At 46.3% G+C, this 25,829-nt stretch overlaps 1 protein-coding gene across 6 annotated transcripts in view; it reads right to left on the bottom strand.

Moving 5' to 3' along the window:
* Nucleotides 1-25,829, bottom strand: part of LOC147610625 (CLP protease regulatory subunit CLPX1, mitochondrial-like) — an 82,307-nt gene that overhangs the window by 38,820 nt on the left and 17,658 nt on the right. For all 6 annotated transcript variants that reach the window (XM_086786122.1, XM_086786125.1, XM_086786124.1 and 3 more), the window contains 6 exons: nucleotides 16,023-16,073; nucleotides 15,788-15,862; nucleotides 14,832-14,909; nucleotides 11,769-11,825; nucleotides 11,516-11,586; nucleotides 11,329-11,428 (listed from right to left, as the gene is read on the bottom strand). In XM_086786122.1, the coding sequence (XP_086642248.1) occupies nucleotides 11,329-11,428; nucleotides 11,516-11,586; nucleotides 11,769-11,825; nucleotides 14,832-14,909; nucleotides 15,788-15,862; nucleotides 16,023-16,073 (432 nt within the window). The remainder of the gene's footprint in view (nucleotides 1-11,328; nucleotides 11,429-11,515; nucleotides 11,587-11,768; nucleotides 11,826-14,831; nucleotides 14,910-15,787; nucleotides 15,863-16,022; nucleotides 16,074-25,829) is intronic.

The raw sequence follows: 25,829 nt of genomic DNA on the forward strand, positions 1-25,829 counted from the left end.
TTTTTGCTTTTTCTTGCTTTTTGATCAAGAATGGTGCTTTTTCTTAATCAAACCTTATGGACCCTGTCCCCATGTCTTCTTCCACCTGTCTGGTGTCCGAGCATGGATTTCATCATGTGAAATAGAGCTAGGAGGGCCAAATAGTTACACCATATTATTCCAACATGTCCACGATATACTTTCTTTGTGAAAGCACATATGCTTTTTCTCTTTAGATTATTTCCACTCCAAGGAAATATCTTAGCTCTCCCGAGTCCTTCATGTTGAATTCTTCACAAAGTTGTGCTTTTGCTTTTGCATTCTCTTCTTCATCATAGAAAGTGGCTCCTCATTACATGTGGTAGCAACAAGGGCTATGTCAACAAAATGAGATGCATGTCAAGAGGCAACGCATGTACGACCTAGCATAAGTGTAGGCAGATTGCTATCACGCAAGGTGTCAATGAGCTAGTGGGAAACTCTCTAAGAGTCACAAATGGCCGCATCCTCTTCAACCAATGCATCACCCATGGCATCCTAATCAAGGTGTGGCAAATCTGGAGCAATAGGGGGAATGTTGGGCTGCTGATTTTCAGCAGCAACGGGAGGCTGATTTGGAGCCAAAGCAGGCTCAAGAAGTTCAGCACCTATACCAAATAATGGCAGCAATGTATCAAAGATATCTGGGGCATCGATTGATGACTGTAGCCTACATGAAAGCATAGGTTGAGATGCACATTCATCAAAGATGACATCTCTGGACACAATAATCTTCCTGCTGGTGGAAGGTACATATAACCTGTATCCTTTTCTCTCACTGCTATACCCCACAAAAATACATTTCAATGTCTTTGCTTCAAGTTTGTCTTTGTTGTGCTGGTACATGCAGACATCCAAAAACACGCATATAAGTGACTACAGGGATTCTGCCATTCCAAGCCTCAACGGCTCAATGCCTAGTTGAAGCACATGACCGCTTCAAGCCAAAATCTGGATGGCAAATCCTTGCTTTTAAGCATACATCTCGCCATTTCCGTAAGTGTACATTACGACGCTCAACCACACCATACTGATGAGAAATACCACGTGACTGCATAAAAGTTGTACACTCATGTCACATGCACTCTGCACTATAGTGCATGGTGATAAGATGGCTCATCATCACTGCAACATTGTACAATATTAGAACCCTTTAGGATTTGATATTTGTCATACGCCGTGACCCCATTGTAATCCTCAGTCCAAGATATGTCAGGCACGAGCTACGTAGGTCATTCCTCCACCTTAGTGAGTCGGTCAGTTAAAGTCTCTTAACCCACTTTGAGAGAATCATTCATGCATGTAGATGTCATAGAAGCCTTAGAGTTTGCATTAGGACATGTGTGCATTTTTGCATAGCATTCATCCCATATGCATTTAGGCCATCTAGACCATTGCAGAATGCTACAGCCATCCGCTGAAGGTAAAACGCACGCATTCATTCATTTACAACATTCATACATAGCCTAGAAACAGTCCCAAACGGCCCATATCTCAGCCTCAGATTTGCAGCCTTCCTACATTCCATTGGGATGAGTGCATATATATAATATGATGGTCCTCAAGATGCGATGGAGGGAGACTGGGAAGAAGATCGCCCCTAAGCATAATGTCTTGATGTCTTGATAAGAGGTCCACAAACTATGGGACTGAAGGTGAGATGGATGCTACCGATGAGATAGAGGCTGTTTGAGCACGAACATAAAGTAGTGCTTCTTCTGCTCCCTTGCGGATAGCTCGTCGGGCATAGAGATGCGAAATCAATGGGATGCCGAGAATGCTTCTATCCCCACGAATCATGACGGACTCAAAAAAACCTTTACAGATAGTAAAAGTGTCTTGCCCCCAATCAGGACTAGGCTTATATTGGCAAAACCGCTGGATTCCTAAGATCATGTCACACCCCAAAAGAGGCGAGATAATGAAATCTCGTTGGAATGAGGCCTTCTGAACTTCAAAGGCAAACTGTTGTGCCTTCTGGGATATGTGGGTGCGGAGACCAGGTGTGAACCCATCCACATCCAGATTATAGGGTACTAATGTGCAGCTCATCTTGTTAGCCAACTAGGGAGAGATGGCGTCTTTAGAACTGCCCATGTCGAATAGGACTACAAACTATCGACCCCTGGCAAAGCCATAAGCTCGGATGAGGCTTTTCTATGTAGCGTCGCTCTCACTCTCCTACTTAGCATCTAATACCACGGATGGCATAGGATGCATAGAAGGTAAAAGCTAAACTGCATTGGTGGTAGAGTAGGCGGGGCTGGAGGAGCTAGGGATGTTGTGGCAACTGTGGCAGAATGTGCTTTGACAACTTGTTCCGCTTGCCATTTTTGGCAATCGTTCTTACCATGCCCTATGATGTGACAAAAAAAACATCTGTTTTCTGATTTGTATTTCTTTTGCTCCTCTGGAGGAAGATAACCTCCAATAATGCCTACCTTAGCCTTTTCATCGGGGATTTTCTTAGGCTTAGATTCTTTATCCTTCTTACTCCCTGAACTGGAGCTATTACTGCCCTCCTTCTAACATCTTTAGAAGATGCATTACCTTTCCCTCGCTGTGCAACAGATTGTTGTTGGGATTTGGTACTGGATCGGGATGACTGCTTGGGCTTGCCTCCGTTCATCTTCATTTCTTCATTTTGAGCGAGAGTCAAAGCCCGGTCATATGTACCGGGTTCAAAGTTACTAACTGTGAACCGGATGTTGGGATCCAATCCACGAATGAATTGCTCCATCTTGGCCTACGCAGATAGCCCTAACTGCTATGCTAAAGTAATAACCTTTCCGGAAAACTGAAGCACTGGAGACCCATTCTGTCTGAGTCCATAGAACTCATCTGTCAGGCTAGTCATATACTGGGGCGGGAGAAATCTGGTCTTCAGGTCATGAACAAACGTATCCCAGCTCAAAGCTGTGACACCTGTGGTCTGGTCTGTATGACGATTAGACCAATGCTGCCACTAAGTGACCGCCTCACCTGTAAGGTGGGGAGCCGCTACGTGGACTCCATCCTGAGGATCTGTGACTCTAGCTAATGGAAAATGAGCAATAAATTGATGAATGAACTGATTAACTGCTAAATGATCACACTTACCATCATACTTACTAAAATTTGGTTGACTTCGAATGACCGTAGTCAATGCAGTGGACTGCTGGCTGGTGGCACCTGAGGCTAGGGAAGCTGAAGAGAGGTGTTGGTATCTAAGATGCATGGCCTCCTTTTCCCTTTGGTGCTCAAGTAACATACGTTCTCGATCGAGCTCTTGTTGGTGCTCCCGAGCGACGAGTTTAACCTGACACCGGTCTTCTTCGATCCTGCATTGGGCTTCCTCGTAGTCCCGTCTATCTACTTTTTCTTGTTGTTTTCTTGCTTCTGCTTCTGCTTCTGCTTTTTCTTCTCTCCGTCTGGCCTCGTCTTCTCTTCTTTGTTGTTCCATCTGAAACAAGGTTGTTTCCGTCGACGTACGACGGCTTATCGTACGGAATACCGTATGGTACCATACCGTACATACTTGTGCAGACTTTTTCAAAAAATATTTTTTCTCGAAATTTTTTTTCCAAAAATAAACTTTTTTTCAAAAAAAAAATGGAAGATAATGGTCTTTGTTTTGCTTGTCTATGGCTGTTTCAACTTCCTCTGTACTATGATGCTTCCCTCCTTTCTAAAATACTCCATATCTAGACTTGGAAATAGCTAAGTTTATAAGTACTTTTTTAAAACACCGTATTTTATTGTACGATAAGAAAAAAAATTATATCGTACCGTATGTTCCCGTACTGTATCATATCGTACGAACCGTACGCTATCGTACCTGACAACTATGATCTGAAAGACGAGGGAGATGTAGTCCGCGGTTGCTGGAGGAGAAGGAGGACATGCTACTGTTGCCTCCAAGAGTTGGAGACGCTCCATGAGAAGCTGGTTCTGAGCTCTGAGTAGAGCTATGGTGTCTGCTGTAGTCGGAAGAGTAAGGTCTCCTTCGAGGGAGACTTCTTCTGGTTGATGGGTACTCTCATATGTAGACATGATGTTGAACTCGGTGGTCATGCCGGAACGCAATCTGATCACCTCACGCTAGGATACGGTGTGTGTGGATAAGCTCAATCTGATACCAATGTAACATGCAGTGGAAGTATTCGTAATTGAGGATCCTGTCACACAAATGCTCAAACCATCTTCTGTATCCTGAGTTTCACGAGTTTAGCAATCCACTTTAAGACTTCAAACTTTAAGAGAGAGAGAGAGAGAGAGAGTGATATATTAACGTCTTCAGAAGGCCAAAATGACCTATGAGACCAAAAACGTTACAACAATTGGTGGATCTGATACAATGTATGTGTAAGAAAAGCTAAAACAACTAAACAACTAACTGAAACTGAAACAACAACTATGAGGAAAAGTAAGGTACTAGAGAGAGAGAGAGATGGAAACTGTTCACCGTATGGGGTCCCGAATTACTCACTGAAGGGCCCCCTATCCCGTTACCGGAATAGTATTTGCTTTATTATCTTTGAAGAGACTGACGGTGGACTGACAATAAGCCAAACGCAAGATCTTGGAAGACCAAGAGTCGGGCTGAACTATACACGGCTATAGAAACACCAATGATGTCCAATCTCGAGCCTATGCACTCTTCCCAATGGAATGAGCAAGGGCTACAAATCTAAGGCTGAGATAGGGGCTATTCGGGACTGTTCTAGGCTATGTATGAATGCTGTAAATGAATATGAATGCTGAGTTTTACCTTCACCAAGTGGCTGTAGCAAAACGATGAAGATATGAATGCTGAAAACTGTATGTATGCTGAAAACGCAAGGGGACTGAAGGCTGAATGCTGTAGATGCTGCGTTTTACTGCATAGAGGCTGAATTGCTCAAGCGTTGATGCTCCTAGATGCTGATGAGGAAAACACTAAGGGATGAAGTAATGAATTCTGCAATCGCTTTATGCTCCTTGTGCTGGCTCCAAGCATTGAGTGCTTCAAGGCTGAATGAGATATGAATGAATAAATGGATGGTATGCTGGGCTATTTATATGGGCAAGGGGTGCTGGTCGGCTGGCTACAGGGCTGGCCGACTGCACTTGTCCAAATAAAATATATAAATGATGTAAAAAATGCCCAATAAAGCTGTAAAATATGGGAATAATACTGGATAAATTCTGATGGCTGCTAGATGATATCTAAAGGCTTTTGCAATGGTCTAGCTGCCCTGCATGCATAAATGCATAAATGCACACATGTCCTAATGCAAACTCTAAGGCTTCTACGGACTCTACATGCATGAATGCATCTCTTCAAGTGGGTCAAGGGACTTGGACTGACTAACTGACTGTCTAAGGCTGAGAATGATCTACGTAGCTCGTGCCTGACTTATCCAAGACTGAGGATTACAATGGGGTCATGGCGTATGACAAATATCATCCTAAAAGCAACTCATACTGTACAATGTTGCACTGATGATGATGAGCCAGCTTGTCACCATGCACTACAGTGCAGAGTGCATGTGACAACATGGAAGGCAGGATCCACGCCCACTTGGCGCGACTTCGCACCAGGACAGATTGTGACTATTCCCTGTCTAAGCCCACGCCCAAGACTCTTCAAGTGGAGGGCAGTACCGGTAGTTCCACCTCACACAGAGATTGACATGACGATTGTCTCATAGAACATTCAGGGCTTAGGGGGTCCTCAATGCTTTCAGAGACGAGGCGTCCTTAGAGGAGAGCTGCATCGAACTATGGTGGGGGGATCTATCGATATTCTTTTCCTTCAGGAGCACCATCTTTCTGAGGGGCGTACCCGCCGTTGCGGGAAGATTCTATCAGGCAAGAGTCATACTTTTTGATCTCCATCCTTCGGCCCTTCAGGGACGCAGGGAGCAGTGTCTCTCTCTCTCAGCGAGAAGCTTCTGCCATCTGTGACAAGATCAGGAGTCATTTCCAGGACATGCTCAGTGGGTTACCATTCTGATTGGAGAGGATAGCGTTGGTTTCCTCAACATTTATGCCCCAAATGCGGCTGCAGGTAGAGCTATCTTTTGGAGCATTGTCCGACAAGCCCTTTCCCATGCTGATTTTTGGTGCATGGGTAGTGACTTCAACATGATAGAGGCAACAGAGAACAGAGTTGGAGGTGGCACGGCCACTGTCTCATGCGTGGAGTACTCTGCATGGGAGGAGATGATACTGATTCTTAGGGGACAGGACCCTTGGCATCTTCCACAGTTTGGGCGCAGCCCTAGGAGTCTTAGCTTTTCTCGATCGGATAGGCGGAGCACTGGCCCCAACCTCTCTTAGCTGGACAGGTTTTATGTTGACGAGTGGGCTTGCAGCCGTGGAGGCATGGTTGGTATTCAGGAAGGCACTACATTTTCAGATCATGCCCCAGATATTATGTCCCTAGAGGACCCATGGAGGCATGACAGACATGCGAGCTCCAAGATTCCAGACAGCCTCATTCAGGACCCCGAGATTTGTAGCCGGATTGAGCAGATATGGGTGGGTCTAGACTTTTCCTCAGGATCTGCAGCGTGCACTCTGGAGGAGGGCCTTGAGGAGGTCAATATTTTCTTACAAGAGGCAGCCCATAGAAGATTAGAGGGATTTCAAGAGCAAGAGAGGAGTCTAAGGAGGGGCCTAGCCTATTTACAGCATCTTCAGGAGAGTTCCCCGCACAGCCCGTGGATTGAGAGTCAGATCGCAGCTGGCCTGCACGGAGATTCGGTCCATTGAGGAGAGGAGGGTGGAGTATCAATACCATGCCAGGGCCTCATTCTAGACTCAAGCCAGTGACAGAGTTACTGGGGACTTCTTTGAGATAGCCGGCCCTCGCAGGAGGAGAGACGGTATTCACAGGCTACATGGCCAAGATGGAGTTATTGTTTCCGATCCCCCGCAGGTGAGAGCCATCGCCACGGATTTCTTCCAGTCTCTTCTCACTGGTGCCCCATTATCGCCGCAAGTGACGGATGCGCACGAGAGAGTCTAGAGACACACGAGAGAGGTGGTTCCCCCCTCCCTTCGGTCTTTCTTATTGACCCCTTTCGCTGCAAAGGAGCTGGCTCAGGCGGTGAAGGCATTACCCAGGGGCAAATGCCCGGGGGCGGATGGGCTTCTTGCTTCTTTCTTTCTTTGCCATTGGGACCTCATGGAAGGCGGCCTTCGCGTTGCCTTCAATGAGATTATGCTCACAGGTGCCATGCCAAAGAGGCTCACAGACGGCTTGATACATTTGATTCCCAAGGAGGGTGGTGATAGATTGGAGATCCGGCAGTGGAGACCCATCACCCTTCTAGGGACGGCCTACAAGATTTTAACCAAGGCCATCTGCAGGCGACTTCAGCCTTCCCTCCCATACTTGATCCATGACACTCAGACTGGCTTTGTTCAGGATCGGAGTGAACATCTTTACCTTTTGGGAGGCGACAGCTTCGGCCAGGATGCGATAGCAAGACCTCATTGTGCTACTCCTTGACTTTGAGAAAGCTTATGATAGGGTGGATTGGAGCTTTCTAGAGGGCACTATGAGCCGGATGGCATTCCCCATGGAGTGGATTCACGGAGTCTCAGGACTTTATTGAGCATCTCACAACCAGGTTCTCATTCACGGAGCCCGAGGCGACAAATTCCCCCTTTCCCGCTCGGTTCGGCGGGACTGTCCTCTGGCATTGTACCTCTTTCTATTTGTCGCCGAGACCATGAGTAGTTTTCTCTCCGCCCAGGAGATCGGACTTCACGGATTGCGCCTTCCCTTTCGCACGCAGGAGGAGAGCAGTACTAAAGCCTACCTTGCCGGAGATGTTGGGAATCTCCAGAGATTCACGGAGGCGATAGAGATTTTTTGTCGTGCATCAAGAGCACAGATCAACTGGCACAAGTCGTGTAGTTTTTGGGTAGGCTCAGCACCCACCCCGACTTGGTGACCAGTTGAGGCTTTCCAGTGGATCTCGAGGGGCACTCCAGTCCGATACCTCGGCTGCCAAGTTGGCATTGATATCTCTCCCAAGCAGCGGCTTGCTCCGCTTCTTCTAAGTATTCGGAAGAAGCTTCTATACTGGAGCTCAGCGAGGCTATCCCTTGCAGGTAGAGTGGTGGTGGTGAACCAGGTACTGCTTGCCACCATGTGGTACATCACCTCGTGCTAGACCTTTTCTCGGGCTTGTATTGGCCAGATACAGCATTTGATCTGGAACTTCTTGTGGGCCGGAAGTGATGGAAGGCCAACCACGTCAAGGTGGCATGGAGAGTGATCATTCAGCCACGTAGCAGAGGGGGCCTATATCTCATTGATCCAGCTATACAGAGTCGTGCCCTGTTGGGCAAGTCGATTGTCAGAGGACTCCAACCCGGTGGTGAGCCTTGGAAGGATTTCCTCTTGTCCCAGATTTCAGCCCGCAATCTAGAGTAGTTTGGTAGCCTTCGTGGATCATCGAGTTCAATGTGTCCAAGCGCTCTTGTAACTTGTAAGCAAGACATCCTTTTTCCAAAGTCTGGCCATCAAAGCTCCTTACCCAAAGCATATGAGTGGGTGGTCAACCATCAGTTTGCAATCAAAAATTGCAAGCACTAATATTGATACTCTCCACTTCTTTTCGCAATTCAATGTTTTGTATTGTGAAGATTCTACTTCTGCTATTGTATTTTCTTTCATGGTATCCGAGCTTAGACTCTAGGCAAAGCTTTTTTTGGCAATTTGCTATTTGTGCACTCTCTATACCCAACTGAATGCAAGTGATGCAAAACCACCAAAATACTCCAAGTATGCTACTGATCGCGATGTAAAACACTACAAGTAGCTCTCTGAAGACCTGCAAAAGTATTGAAAAGAGTTGGGATAGAGATTACTTTTTGTAATTTCTGCAAGCGGTTAATGTACTTCGAAGCCAGTACCACTCATGAGTAGCTTGAAGACTCCCGCACGCACCCCTATGCTCGGTTCAGCTCTGTTTTGGAACAAACTGAAAATTTGTAGAGGTGTTTTGGAGGCCCAAACAAACTCCGATTTGAACGATTTTTGCCTTGGGAAACTCGGGAAGAGACAAGGAACACGGTGAAAAAATATATTTTTTTTTCAAAATGGGACTGCAATGGTGATGCCGCCAACTGAGCTGGGTGACGGCGGGCGGCAATGGGGCTGAACCACCACAAATTGGGCGGCACTTTGCGCAAATACCCAAATCGAAAAATTGAAAAGGGGGATGGTTAAGTGGACTGCCGCCAACGAGTTTGTGTGTACGCGGATTGCTAGAGCGGGCTATGGAAGATGGCCGGGCTGACTTGTAGACTGGCAGCTATTTATCCTGCTTCTCCTAGCTCCAATGGAGCTTTGACTCCTTGCAAGGCCTATAAGGCCTTTCGGCACCCCAAGGGGTCTTCTGAAGAGACCAAGGTAGGAAGAGAAGGTGGTTGAAGCTGCAAACTGCCACTACATAAAAAAACAAGCTGCTCCAGGTGAGTTGCTACTGCAGATGTGAGTCCCTAGAATCACAGAGCATAAGGCTCTGATACCAAATGTTGGAGAGAAGCTGCAACCAAGCACAAAAATCCACACACACACACACACACACACACACAAAGAAGTATAGTCGTCAGAGTACAAGGAGAGACACACAAAGTAATGTTATAGATTACATGATAAGTGCCAAAAGTACAATATAAGATGAACCCTATAATGAAATAAGGGTGGGTTCACACCTAGAGTGCACGGGGAAAAAAACCTCTCTTATGGAGGGTAAAAAGTGCCCCAGCTGGTTCACCCATCACTGCCATGACATAGATGTCTACATGAAGTGCTCCTCTAACTGGAGCTCCCTCTAGCATATAGTGCATATCCTCTCCTCATAAGGTATCTACATGGCTCTCCCTGTCTCTATCCTCAGGCGGTGCGAAGACACCCGCAACTGGCCCACTGCAATCCACATGGCATGTGACATGTATATGTCAAGGTATCTGGCCCTCGGTATGAAACCAGCCTCATGAAGTATCAGTGTAGTACTGCTGTTTGTGTGCGTGGGGGCTCGTGTGTTGTGATCCACGTATCCTGTATGTGTAGTCCCAGTTAATCATATCTGATCACCCGGTTCCCGAGCAGCAGGCCCTCCTGCAGGCTGGGAAGTACGATAAACTACAGGGCAGGCTATGCAAATCTGATGGAGGGAATCCCAGCTGCCCTGGCTACCACTAAGCTGTTAGTCTGGGGGGACTCCAGTACCTGCCCGAACATCTGTCCAATCAAACGAAGAGAGGGTGATACTCATTCCTAAGGCTGCAGGAAGCAGACCATAACTGGGAAGCCGAAAACACCTGCAAGGAGGTCAGATGTACGGTTGAAGCTGTGGTGCCATCCAGTGAAAAACACCTAAGCATTGCGTATCACGATGGGGCTCTGCTGCATCACTCAATTTGCCACTACGGGTGAGTCAAACTTCACCTGAGAGTAGCCAAGCCCAAGAAAATGCATATGCGTGATTTTGGAATGCTCGCCAATGACAGCTGCCTAGAGCAAGTCCCGAATCAGTCTGCCCCGCAGGGCCACTCTCTATGATCTTGCAAACCAGGGAAGAAGCCGCGAGGGAGGCTGTAGAAGCCAAGAGCCAGAGGTCCCCTTCGGAAAAATGGCAAGGGGGCACAGCCTTGGCCACGGATGACGGAGCAATTGCCATGTAGTACTCCTAAAGGGATAAGGACCAGAAAAGCCGACTCTTGCCGAGAGAAAAACAACCCAAGTGCAACACCTATGTTGAGAAGATGCGGGAGAAGAGGGAGCCAACGGACGGAAGAGAAGGCTAGGGTAGAGGAAGGGCAAGCAGAGGATCTCTCAAAGAGGCAAGACGAGGCGGACAACACTGAGGAGGAGAGCGAATGCGAGTGCAAAGAAGGTGCACAGGCAGAATGAGGCAGGGGCCACGAAGGAGGGAAGCCGGCAGCACAAAGATGAGGCAGGGGCACCAATGCTGAGGAAAAAACAGAGGAGGAAAGCACACATACAGGAGGGCTGGGGGTGGTGAAGCGACAGGCGGACTGCGCAGGGGTGGAGAGCAGAGCACGGGAGGGGTGGATGCAGAAGGGAGGCGGAGGCAAGGAGGGGGATGGCACTAGCGAAGGCGGGAGGGCAGGCGACGGTGACAGCAGAGGGGGGAGGAGGATGCGCAGGTTGCTAACGGGGGAGCTCCAGCACTCTTGCTGACATGCTAAATTAATATAAATATAAGCATATAAGCACGGACGTGCGCTTGCACCCGCATGCACACACACACACACACTCACACATAACCACTACCCTACAAAGAAAAGAAGAAAGCTCACCAACTCCAGTAAGGATGAGGTGACTGCAGCATCTGTGAGACCATATGTCCTCATATTAGCACGCACAGGAGCTCCAAAACCGATTGACGATGCTTGCCTCCTGTTGACAAGGTAAAGCATTCAAGCCTTGTCCAACAACAATTTAAGTGCAAAACTTTAAAGACACCATAAACGTCGAATGGTTAACCTTTCGGCAATAGTCTTTTCAAGATCAATGAAAGCCCCTCCACAAATAAAAAGAATGTCTTTTGTATCTACCTGCATCACAAAGATATAGAGAAACTAAATATACACACATCCATGCCTTCCAAGTTCTTATCTCACACTTCCCAAGTGCGTGGATCAGAGAATGTGAGTGCACACGCACCATAGCGCCCCGGGAGGGGGGGGGGGGGGGAGGGGCGGGGGGGAGAGAGAGAGAGAGAGAGAGAGGTGCCTGCCTGTATGTAGTCTCCTCTTGGATGCTTGCGTACACCTTTCTCTGGGACATTCACAATCTGCCAAGTTATACCAAGATCTTGGTCAAGGTAAAACATTGACAACCTTAATCTCACAAGAAGAAGGAAATATCATACACCAATGGCAAGTCCAAACTTAACAGACAGGAGTGCTCTCTTGACTGCGTAAGAGTCTGCTCACAAGGCTTATAGTTCTTGATCTTCTAGTCTTATACCCACCTCACCCACCAATAAATAAGGTTTCCTAAATCTCTGCTGCGGGAGTTACCACTGACATTGGGCTCTGAATGTCTCAGGTCCAAACACCCAGAAAACACATGAACCTTGAAGTCCGCCATCTAATGGTAAGTCCATTCCTGCTGAATTTTGACCCATAGTGAACCTGGTGCTCTATTCAATCCTAGATGCACCCGCAAAATAGATGTAGTTCTGATCTACTACTCGAATTTCCTCTAGAGACAAGAACCTCGTCTGCTACTACAAGTCTACTCATTCCATTTACTACACATCCAACGCTGCTATTATGATAAACATGCTCTAGCTAGACTTGTGAGCGGTCTAAATAGGTGTGACTTCATTCCCACACAGCTTGCCTGCATACAGTATGCTACCTCATCACCTCCGTCGTCATTTATGATGAATCATAAATGATTGGGATTTGACATGTTGAATTGGAAACCCCACATCTGGGATGATAGGTATGCATCACACTCATGAACCAATAAGAAACAAACTCTTAAACTCTATACCAACGTTATAAAACAAAGAGAAATTTCCACAAACTGCGCACTTAAGCTGGAGCCCCCCCTTGCCTGTATTCATGCGCCTTCCCCATCCCCTCGCCTCCGCCAGCGCGCACCCCCTCCTCCTCTCACCATACATCCCCTGCTGCCACCTGGCCATCGCTTCAGCCTCCATCAGCACCCTGCGCTTCTTTCCACCCTGCTTCTGTCAGTCCCCCCTCCCCACTATAGCCTGCGCCAGTGCTTCATTTGCCATCAGATGGGACACCTGGCTAGATCTTGTCCCCACCGTCAGTCCAAGAGAGCACCACCAGTGGCCGCCCCCGCACCCTCCCAAAGCTCCTCATCGGGGAGGAGGGGGGATCACCGCCCCCATGATTCAGAGCATCAGGCTCTGGCCCCAGAGAACCCTAGTGCAGGAGAATTGCAGGCCACAATTCAAGGCAGAAGCACCATCGGATTTCCAAGGCAGAGCGGTGCTAATGGGCCCCAAGAAAATATGGTTATGTCAGAGAACCATTATGAGCACTTTTCACGATTCACAGAAGCCCCCAACCATGATGCCCCCCCCCCTCCCCCAAAAAAAAAGTCACTTCACGGGCCTGGCGCCTGCCCCCCCTTTCTGGAGACCGTTAGATCCCATGCCAGGCCTCCAGGTTCCCGCGAGGCCCTCTGACCCAACAGAGTCCCCGGCAGGCCCAGCCTCTCAACCCCCAAACCCCCCCCCCCCCCCCCCCCCCCCCCTTTCCTCCTGCTCCTCCGCCTCCCCCAACCCGGGAGGACCCATGGAGGCATGACAGACAGTTGAACACCCGGATCTCAGATAAGCTCATACAGGATTCCGAGATTTGCAACAGGATTGAGGAGATTTGGAGAGTTTGGATTTCCTCACTGGCTCAGCCGCAGGCGCTTTGGACACATGCCTTAGAGAGATCAGCAGTTTGTTGCAAGAGGCCGCAATTAATTTATATAGGGATAGGATGGAAAGTCGTGTTCGAGTTGGTTTTGCCTTTTTGACCTACATAATAATGTCCAACAAGTCATATTTGGCCTCCAACTATGCCCAAAATGTGTCCTATCCATGGACGCATGTTCCGCGCACTTCTCGGCACCTGTAGGGCCTCAAAATAAGGTCCAAATCTGCCCATATACTTGCTAGGAAATATAATCACGTCCATGAGCATCAGGATTAACGGATGCAAATGAATGACACTTGATGTCCAGCGTCCACTTGGCCTACTAAGCTACCAGCACATATGCACACACCTCAACTCCCAATGGGCTACAAAACTATGTGGGGTTCACGCACGAGAAAAGACATCTTGGACCTATCCAAGTCGACCCAGATGCCCAGATGGTGACTCGATGACATGTCCCTTGACTAGGCCTCACTACGGCCGACAACAGGGCACAATGCTCATCACTAACCCAAAACTGGCACATAATGGTGATTAATACACCATGTGGCACCCGAGTGTAGGGTGCACGTGAAAAGAATGAGCAAGGGGTTCTATTTTTAAAACTCAATATGGTAGGCCTACTCACTTTAATTTGAGTTGGATGCATTACTTGCATTCATACTTTGCGTTATTTTAAGAGGCAGCCTAGGACTACCCGTTCTATGCACATGCCTACCCCTCATAGCTTCTTCTATCCCTCTTACTAAATTAGGCCTTGCAAAATAGGCACATTCCTGCCGCACATACTAACCCTAACTGTATTGATTGTAGTGGAGGGTTGTATCTTTAAAACTCAAAACGGTAGCCCTACTTGCTTTGGTTTAAGTTGGTTGCATTCACTCTTGCACTATATTTTGTTAGGATTACCGTTCTATGCACGCGCCGTGCCTTCATAGCAGCTTCTGTCCCTTGAAAGCCTAGGCATTGCGAAATAGGTGCCTTACTATAACACACCATAACCCTAACAAGCAGCCCTAGCATGAAACGTGCATCTCAGTATTGGAGTTAATGCATGTCACACCAGTGACAAGCTGTTCTCAGCCTCAAGATGGAAGGTGAATAGTGGAAACAGGGCACCCACGTAAGGGCTAGCAAGCAAGGTGACAATTTAATCCAACAAGAAAAATAGACAATTATTACAAATTATATAAGGAGTAAACCCCTAGTCTTTCTAGGTAAGCTTTTCCCGAGCCATCAGCCACAGCCTACTGGTGCAAAGAAGTAGATCTAGCTCTTCCAAAAGAGCAACGTTTTCCGTCACTCTAGTTTAGGGCAGCAGACAGTGTACATCTACATAAGAAAATCAATGACATAACATAAACGAAGCATATGCATAGACTTACAGTGCCCTCCAGCATTTTCAGTAGGGCCTGCTGTACACCTTCTCCTGACACATCTCGGCTAATGTTCACGCTTTCTGCCTGAACGTTAACAAATACCCCCCAAAAAAAAAACACATAAGAAGGCTTGGAAAAATCCAACACGAATTCTTTAAAAAAAGAAACATTTTCTGAAACAAGTTCACAACCATAAAAGTTTATGCGGAGAAATAAATTGCAAAGTGTACTTGTGTGTTTTCTTTTCGAGTTGACAACGCAAACTTGCAAACTTGACTAAACTCAAAACTTTGCAAACAGCTAACACCCATCAACTTGATCATCCTCACATTGTAATGCCAGGCAACCAGCAACTAGCTCATGTATGTAAGGCACCCATTCTGAGGAGTAGCCACAATTGACCATCCCAAATGCCTCATAATGTTTGTAGATTGGTTCGAAGGTTTGGCACATTGGCAATAGGCTACCTGCTTGTAGCGATTGGTATCAGGCTACGTATGAGGTGAATGTACTTTACCCTAAAACCCTTGCCCTCAGGTAGGGGGTCCAAATGGGCAAAACCGTTCTGGATGGACCTGCAAGCTGTGCCGGTTCAGCATGTGGAATCATCATATCGGCCCACTTTGAACTTACCGTAGAGCAAATGTGTAGAGACGTCTCAACAGGGCAAGAACAGGTGTGGATTTCAGGGGCAAAGCATATGCAAATGGAAACTTAGATTAAACTACAGTCTTGATATCATGAGAGAGTGTATATTCACAAAGCTTCAAACCAATGCCATCATGCATAAACATTTGTGGTAGCTTTTGTTTAGGGCATGAACCATAGTAATCACACAATGAACTCCAATCAGCCTAAACAAGCACCTAGATGAATCAATAATACAAATAACTACCCACATGATCAGAGGATATCATCCACTACCTTGCAAGGGAAAATCATATGCAATGGTACACACCTACCTTCTTTGTTATCTTGTCAACCTCGTCAATGTAAACAATGCCCTGTTGCGCAGCTGGAACATTGAATTCAGCAACCTGTAAAAAAATGGTATAAAAAATGAACAAAAAAAATAAAAATAATGCAACAATCTTCTATACAGTCTGCATGGAAGTAATGTTTAAAACACCAGCCATCAAAACGCATATAAGGTATACGAAAAGCAAAAACAGGCCTCACAGTATCATGGGATTTTACCGTAAGTAGTTTGTACAAGATAGATTCAACATCTTCCCCTACATATCCAGCCTGCAAAAAGACACAAGATAGACAATATAAGAAATTGAATACAACACTCTATTCTGTAAGTCGACTTCATGTCGAGAGAGAGAGAAATGAAATGAAATGAAATGTTATATTAACGTCTTCAAAAGGCCATAATGACCTATGAGACCAAAAGTTACAACATGGTGGATCTGATACAATGTCTGGATAAAAAAACCCAGAAAATGAGAGAGAGAGAGAGAGAGAGAGAGAGAATGAAATGAAATGATATATTAACGTCTCTAAGAGGCCATAATGGCCTATGAGACCAAAACTGAGAGTACATCTGAAGTTGGTGTCTCATCAAAGAGAACAACTAAATGAGACTAAAAAGTACAATAAACTGATTGTCTTACAGTTATAAAAACAGAATTGTAAGACTCCAAGATGATACTGAGTAGAAAATACTGGAAAATGTATATCAGGTAGATCCATGTATGCTGATCAGTTGAAGTGTTGCCCTCTCCTTAGATCAAGTATCTCCGCCATTGGGCTGTCTAGAATGGGGAGAGAGAGAGAGAGAGAGAGAGAGAGTGTGTGTGTGTGTGTGTGTAAGCTTTCTGACCCGCTTTCCATGAAGGTGTTAGTTGCATGCCTGCATGAGCGTGGGTAAGGTCCCAACAAGGGAGGAAGAGAAGAGAGACGACTTGTATGTTGATGCCTTTTTATCTAGGCTGTTGCTTTGCTTTTTTAGCACATAAGTATATGTGTGCCCATACGTGGATGAATGCACATGAGCATGCATGTATGAGACACTGACTGTACTGTAGGAGTAGACTGTGTAGACTCTGCAGAAACGATTTGCTGATGTGGCAGGTACGCACAGCAGTTGACAAGGCGCAAGTGCACAGTCTGTACAGGGACAATTGCACAGACAGTACAGTGCTGCAGGTAGCTATCAGCTAGGCAGAGCCACATGTAGAAAAAAAGCACACCAGAAAGTATTGCACTTTAATACCCTTGGCTGAAGTATCACCCTTAGAAGATGATTTCTTGGAGTCGACCTTGGACTTCCTTTTGTCTTTCACGGAAAAAGCTTGTTCACCACCATGAGTATGGTTGACCCTTGATACCTTCTGATCTGAATGCTTTCTGCTTCGACAACTACAAGATTTCCTCTCTCTAGACCCTCTTCTCACGCTGAATTACTCTGCTCTTTCCTTTCAACTGACTCCACTCATAAAGACAACCAACAAAAACCATAGGCAGCTAGGTCCTCCCTTACCCAATAGCTCCTGTCTCTTAGAAATTCAATAACCAACATGCTACTCACCCAAGCATGGCATTCTTGACAACTTAGAGATAATATCCAGCATGAAACAGAAAGATTCTTAGAGAAGCTAAAGTACTCATCAACTGGTAAGCAGGATAAATAGGACAAGGTCCAAACAGACTTAAAAAACTCTTTCTTTGCTGTAGTGATTACACTGACCCTGTGTCTCTTAAAACTCTCACAATAAAAAAGAAGTGACTGAAAGATAACATTAAGCTCACGAATTCAGCTATAAACTACAACATCTTCTACAAACCCTTCTCTCCCATAATCATAAACTCACACAATATATATATATATTTATATATCTTTTACAATCAAAACTCACAACTTTTGGCTCCTCCTCTCTGTCTATGTATCCACTCCAATGGGTGTATCCTTGATGTACTCCTGTGACCCTCAACCAAAGCCCCTCTATAGAAAAAACCAAAGAGATGACTTTTTCCTACCTTCCTTTAAAAAAGGATTTGTTTGCTCCTCTGTAAGAGCAAGCCCACAAGCTCATCAAAAGACACTGGATCTATACCACCTCTCATTGAGAGATTAAGAGATGTATGAAAACAAGATAAGACGGTGGCAAAGAATTCAAAGTATTAGTAACAAGCTGCCTGCCTGGTATGACTTCTTCAATGTTCAGTAGTTGAACCCTCAAATCCTTGACCTTGGTGAGATGCTCTGTCATTAAACCTCCCTCATGTATCTCACGAATATCAAGCTGTCTCTTGAGATAAGCAACCCGTGCTTCATTCCTAGTTTGATACGTGTTATCCAAAATGTCCCACGCTTGTTTAGCAAATCTACATAACTGTATCCCACGGCCTTTTGACTACCAACACAGTCCGAATCATAAAACTCCACAGTGAGTAGTTGGTTCCATCCAACTTGTCCTCTTGGGTGAGCACCCCAAATACATCCTTTGCCTCAGCCATCACTGATCAACAATGCAAAAATCACACTGCACAACTGCAAACACGACTACTGCAGCACATATCCCAAGACTATGCTGTGTGCCTTCAAGTATGTAGACCTGTAACAAGAATGTAGAACTACACACTATCAAAATGGTATACCTGATGACTTGCTTTGATGATACTTGAGTTTTTGTTGCACAATAGATCCCTTCAGTGTCAGAGCCTCTTGTGCAGAGATACGTCTTGTGCGTCGCTTCCCATCAGCACCACTTGTGTAGAGCCCTAGGCCTTTGGTTGTGCTGCCTAGTGCTGCCGCCCGTGCAATGCCCACTTCAGCCACCTGCCGCAGGTTGTGCCACCCTCTGCCACCACAGCAGCACCCAATTCCGCCACATGCCACCGGTTGTGCCGCCCTCTGCCACCCCACAACAGCGCCCAGTTAAGTCGACAACCGCCACTGCTCCGCCTTGTGCAGACCTGAGCCGCCCACACCGCTACTCCACCTAGTGCAACGCCTGTTCTGCCCGCTACTACCTGTGCAATGCCGCCAACTGCTGCTGCTGTTTGTTCAGCGCCGCCATCGGCTGCAGCCGCTTTTGCAACACCTGCTGCGTGTCATGCCACCTGCTAGCCTGTTGTGTTCTGCCTGCACCTTCACATCGGCTCCTTGCTTCACTTGTGTGTCGCTTTCTTTGCTGTGCGCCTGCGTCACCTGCCTGCTGCGCTTGTTGCACAGCTCAGCACCGCCTGGTCCAAAGCTTCCTATGCACCTCCAGCTACCTGCTACTACACAGTGCCTGTAGCTGCCGTGCCTGCTTCGCTTGTGCGCTGCCTGCTAGAGCTACCTTGCGCACAGCACCACTGCTGCTTGTGCTTCTTGCTAGACAACCTACACAGCAAAGCTGCAACTAGTTTGGTCACAGCACTGCGTACAACACCGCCTGGTACACACACAATCAACACAGCACTACAGGTCAAAAGGACCAAGCAGGTGTGATAGTCGCAAGGTCACCAACTAGCTCGTCAACCTCCTCTTTAACCTGGCTCTGATACCAGATGTTGGTGCAGGGCAAGACAACAAGAGCAGAAATGGAGAGCTTGTAGACACACAAAGATACTCACAACAGTAGTCAAGCATACAAAGAGGTTGGCAGTGGTAAACTCTCACGTAGGAGTCGTCAGTAATTCATTAGCAAAAGTGTAAAGAACTTTCTAAATACAATGTCCCAAATGGGGTCAAACCAAAGACTGCAAAGTGTCTCAAGTGAGTCTAAGGTTATAAACAAACTATAAGTGACTCAAAAAAAACTCTAGTGTGCCTAGCACTTATTAACCCGTAACACTTACATATATATCCACTCCTAATGTGCATATCTCCTACAAGCGTCCAGGGTCAGGTGTCCAAGTCCCATACATGGTCATGGTTAGATGTGTAAGTCCCCCACATGGAGCAGTGCCAGTCCCTATTGTGAGTCACCCTCTAGAATGATATGTGGTGTTCCAAGCATTGAAAGGCTCCTAGAACACTGAAGTTGCGTATAGGTTCATGTAGAAGTAGGAAGTGCAGGACAATAGACTATGTCTATGTGGGCCCCACACATGGGCTACCTTTAAGCAACCCATAGGCCAATGTTTGGGCCCATAAAGGCCATGGGACATAGTCGGGCCAACCCATGGGAGGGTGTCATGTGCACAGTGTGTATCTACTGTGTGCTACACGCACACAAGACTAGCTTCGAGGTTTGGGGAAGCTTGGAGCTAGGCAGGCTGATTGGCGAGCTGAGTTAGGGATAGACTAACAGGCGGGCACCCAAGTATGGACGGGCGGGCGCCCAAGTGTGGACGCCCGATAACCGGCCAAGAGCCTATAAAAGGGCGGCCAACGTTAGTCATTAGTCATATAGAGTCTTGCATGTTTTGTGAGAGCTCTATGGTCTGGAGCCTGGATCTAGTGCACCTGCTTTACGCAGCCGAGGCCGGCAGCAATCTCGAGGCCCACAAGGGTAGCTTCGTGGTGGTATGGGAAGTCACGAGGTAGAGATTGCTCAGTACGTCAACCTAGTTAGCTCAGCTCGTGGCTCGATGGGGACAGCCAAGTCTGTGGGCTTACCCACGGCTATCATGGTTGGGTGGTGAGTCAGGTCTGCACCCCCTTCTTGTTTATTCGTTTGTTTGCAGGTTTCGAGTCTCGAACCGAGAGCGTTCTACGAGGAGATCCTTTGGGGATTTGACAGTGGTATCGGAGCGTATCTCATGAACGAGTAAGTCGGTAGGTAGAGAAGATGGGGACAGCCAAGTCTGTGGGCTTGCCCACGGCTATCATGGTTGGGTGGTGAGTCAGGTCTGCACCCCCTTCTTGTTTATTCGTTTGTTTGCAGGTTTCGAGTCTCGAACCGAGAGCATTCTACGAGGAGATCCTTTGGGGATTTGACAGTGGTATCAGAGCGTATCTCATGAACGAGTAAGTCGGTAGGTAGAGAAGATGAGGTCGAAGAAAGGTATGTGTTCAAGAAGCTTGCTGTTTTGTTTATGCATACTGCTGTTTTTTCAGATTACTATGTGCTTTTTTTCATCGAAGAAACCCGTGATGATGGAGATGGTAGAGCATAATCCAAGGAAACTACGGATCTCATGCACCGAACTCAATTCGGACCAATTCCGAATTGCATCAATCTTTGTAGGATCCATCCGCACTCCATCTTTGGACACAATATGCCCAAGATAATGCATCTCTGACAAGAAGAACTCACTCTTCTTTGCATTTATGAAGAGTTTATGCTTATGGAGCTCTTCAAAAACAATAGCCAAATGAGCTTTATGCTCTTCTTCGGTCTTCGAGAAGACTAGGATGTCATCAAAGAAGACACCTGTAAATTTCCTGTACCCACAGAATATGCGGTCCATCATTCTATTGAATGTAGCCGGGACATTTGTAAGACCAAAAGGCATAACAAGATACTCATAAAGCCCAAATGCTGTCCTGAAAGCAGTTTTGTGTACATCCTCAGGCACTACACGCACTTGATGATATCCACTCTTGAGATCAATTCGGCTAAAGCATGCCGATCCATCCAACTTGTCAAGGATATCGTCTATGCGTGGAATCGGAAACCGATTCTTGATGGTAAGCTTCTTCAAAGCTCTATAATCCACACATACGAAAGGATCCATCCTTCTTTTGAACTAAGAGGACGGGTGAACAATATGGGGAAGAGCTTGGCTGAACCAAACCCTTCTCAAGAAGCTCATTTACTTGCTTCATGATCTCCTCTTTTTGGGATGCACATACACGATAGGCTGGCCTATTAGGTGGTGAGCTACCCGGCACAAGATCAATGCGATGATCTTCCGGTCGCACAGGTGGTAACTCATCAGCAAAACAATCATTGTGCTCTTGCAAAAATTTCAGCCTATCATTACAAAGAGTGTTTACATGTACATCATTTTCCTCAACAGGATCTCGTACAAAAATCAAGTACGCAAAAATACTCTTTTTCATTACTTTCTTAATTTGTACATGAGATACAAGGGGAATGGTATCACCCTCTTCATCAGCATCAATTACATGTTCTCGGCCTTTATGCATGAAGATGATCCTGTTAGTCTTGTAAGAAGCCTTGCACGGATCAATAAGTATATGCCAAGGCTTTCCAAGCAATACATCACATCCATTCAAAGGCGCCACAAGAAAATCCTCATGATCCACATAGCCTTGAATGTGTATGCGCAACTTGCCAAAAATAGGCATGACCTGCACTTAGCCCCTGCTTCAATTTAAGGACCCATGTCCTCCACTTCAATACCCAAAGCAGCTGCCATCTGAGTGGATATGAAATTCTCTGTTGCACAATCATCAAACATGAACAAAGCGGGCTGATCTTTGAGTTGTCCCCAAGCTTTGCATACAACCCTATCTTTGCTATCATGTGAAACGTGCCCTGCACATCCGGAACCATATGCACATTAGGCTTCGGTACATTAGCATTTTCAGCTTTGTTCTTCTTATTTGGGCATGCTCTTGCCATGTGCTCAGTGCTGCCACAAGTAAAGCATTTGCCTTCACGCATATATTGCTCCTCCTTCTCAGCACTAAGACCAAAGTTTGCCGGCTTATAAGGGCGCTTTTTAGCAAACTTATTTTCAGCTTTTGGACCTGATTTGGCTTGGTTTTGGTCCCTTTTAGGTGGCTGTCCATCATTTTGCAAGTTTTGGACAGCCCTCTCTTTGCCTTGAAATGAGGGTTTAGCCTTATTGGATAGACTCAATTTGAGTTCCAATTGCTCGCTGGCGGTGGCGGTGGCGGTGGCGGCGGCGATTAATTTGTGTAAGGTATGACCAGGATACATTTGTAATCCCGCTTTGTACACGGATTGCAATCCCGATTGAAACCTTCTCTTCCTTTCCGCCTCAGTGACATGCATAAATGGAGACACCTCCAAGAGCACTTTCCAAAACTTTTGCACGTATGCATTTACCGATTCCCCCTCATTTTGCTTTACCCAATCCCACTTCATTGTTATCTCATTCAATGCATTGGGAGGCAAGAATTGAGCATAGAACCTCTCCTTGAACTCTTCCCATGATCTAACAGGATTCGGTGAGAGCTTCTCCGTGAGCCACCAGTGGGCAGCAGTGCCTTTCATGAACATGCTTACATGCCGGATCATGGAATAAAAGCAAGTGCCTTTGATGCATCATATTCCCCATGATATGTGTCAAACTTCACAGATTTGTCTCCGAATTTGAAGTCACGAGACTTTGATGCATGTGTGTGCATCTCAACATGTTTTCCCCCATGTTTGTCCATTGGGACAGCCCCTATGGCTGGCATCATTTTTGGACCAAAAGATGATGCATAAGGCATAGATACATGTGCCCTGTAAGCATGAGGCATGGCTGGCCCCTCAACATGCATTGATACATTTTCAGCCGTAACTTCTCCCTCACGAGCACACTCGAAGGCATGAGTGGCATGAGAGATACGCGGAATACCCCCACAGCCCATGTTGCATGTGTTGTGCATGTACATTTTCAGCCGGCAACGGCATTTGACATACATTTTGACCACTACCATAAACATTGTATCCTTCACGGACTACATAAGGTATTCCTGCATGGCGTAAAGTCACTGATTGTTCCTCTCCCATAGCATGGAGATTTATCCTCTTAGACATGAGTTCTTGTTCGGGCACCACTGGGGATTCCAAGACATGTGGAATGGTTGCCTTTTCTGCATAGGCATCGTCGGTACGAGCCAAGTATGCACGTGCTACATCCCTCGGTTGCATGTGTAACTCTTGAGCAATCATTGCCATTGCATGATCCATATAAGATTCAGCTTTCTTGGCCTTCAAACGATCATGTACCAATGGATCCTCACGGCGATAGAGATTCAATTCTTCTTGTTGTGCATGGAGAAGAGCCTGCATACGAGTAAGTTCAGCCCTCAAGACTATGGACTCTTCTTCTTGCATCTTCTCTTTGCCACGGGACGGCTGTCCCACATATTCATGTTCCCTATTGTGCACCACATGAGTTTGCTCATCCTGTAAAGCATTGGAGGCATGCATTTCATTGTCCCTGCCTCTTGTATTAGCATCTCCAACATTCATTGTATGGCTGTCCATAAAGTTATAAGTGTAGAGATAGCTAGTGTTCACGGTGATCGTCTCTCACGATAGAAGTGAAAGAGAACCGTATCCTCTGATACCAATGTAACTTGGTTGAACACAATGCTAATCAATACACTTAAATACACTAAGATTTGAAGGACACTTGCTCATATACAAGAAGTAAATTGCTGAATTGACAAGAGACACACAATGAGCCGGAACGGCCGACCCCTCCCTTGAGTAAATTGTATTACTATTGGAGAAATTCAATACATAGCTTCACGGGCATCCATTGCCAAATCCTCCATGCCAATGCATATGAAATTCAGCATTTAGAAAACAATGGTATGTCGATGTAGATCACCAAGGAGCTGCCTTGATGCCCGGCCCGACTTCAGTGCCCATATTCTCAACCATTGGCTCTATGTTCTACCAAGCAAGGTAGCAACATCTTCAAGAGCACATAGGACAAGAGAAATATTACATAGGGCGGCTAAACAAGGAGTCCTGCCCTTCTACTGAATAAGTAATGACAACACATTGTCCAATTAGCTTACCAGTCTTCATAGAAGTTGTTGCAAGCAGAAGAATTCGCGTTGGAAGCTTTAGAAGTGTTGATATCTTCGATTTGCCGCAATCCTTCGTGACAAAAGTCTTCAAGAGGATAAAGGGAACCCTGGGAAAGCTTCCCCTATGGTTCAACTTGAGAAAGGAAGGCTGAAATTAGGGTTTTCAGCAAAAAGACCAAAAATTACAGCAAAAATGAGAGCTGTTTTGCTGAATTTCAGTCATTGGGAGTGAGTAGGAGAGTGATTAGCACTTGGAAACACTCTTGGAAGCTTGGAAAACACCCTAGCAAGTTGGGTATGGCTATGGAGAGCTTGGAAATGGAGAGAAATGGTGGAAAAACAGAGTTTTCAACCTCCAAAAATCCTCATGAAGAGAAAACACGAATTTTCTCTTGATAAGTAAGTGAATTGGGGTCCAATCAGGTGAGGGGACATAGGGAGATGCCCATTTATGAGTAAAAAGGGAGGATCAGGTCCTGGACATTGAGTCTTGTCCGCCTCGGGACTTCAGTGAGTGTGAACTTGGAAGCGGTCATAATTTATAAGTGACTTTTGGGCGCCCAAACTTTAATGAAGTGGGAACGCACTCACTTATAAATATTTTATAAATATTGGCTAAGTCCTAAGGGCTATTTGAGCCTAGATTGGGTAATACTTACCACCTGTTCACATGCCACACAACCATGTCAGCAGACAGTTTCACACGCACGGTTCACGGGCGGGCATCCCCTAGCCCGGAACTACACATAGGTCATGCAGGCATGAAAACAACATGCAATTTCATTTGCAGGCAAGCACATAAAGATGCTATGCAATGCAGCATTGGCATGAGCAATTTCCATTCATGAAACCATATAAGATCAGGCGTTTCCAGGCAAGTATATGCGATACCAGACCCAGTGGAAAGCCAATCCTCCAGGTGTTTCCGGGCATGTACACAAAGACACAAGTTCCAACGGAAAGCCAAGTCCTCCAGATATTCGGGGCATGATAACGTCAAGTCCCAGCGGAATATCATATCCAACTATACAGCATGACACGTGTCAATCACATGCATAGGCACATTCCATAAGCCATGGACACCAATCCAATATGTACATAGTGTAAAAGCAAGAGTGAACCATTCGAGTGGCCAAATGGTGACAGAATGAATCCGGCTCGGAGAAGCTCAGATAACTGCTTTTCTAACTCGCCCTCTAAAGTCTTGGAAAGACAATAGGGAAACCTGCGAGGAGGATTTGATCCAGGGACCAAATCAACGTGATGGTCCTCAGGGCGAGAGGGTGGGAGACTTGGCGGGAGATCGTCCCTAAGCATAATGTCCTGATGTCTGGATAGGAGGTTTGCTAACTGAGGGACTGAAGATGTAACGGATG

The sequence above is a fragment of the Cibotium barometz genome, chromosome 49, assembly GCF_041138505.1.
Source record: "Cibotium barometz isolate CiBa-2024 chromosome 49, ASM4113850v1, whole genome shotgun sequence".
NCBI classification, from domain to species: domain Eukaryota; kingdom Viridiplantae; phylum Streptophyta; class Polypodiopsida; order Cyatheales; family Cibotiaceae; genus Cibotium; species Cibotium barometz.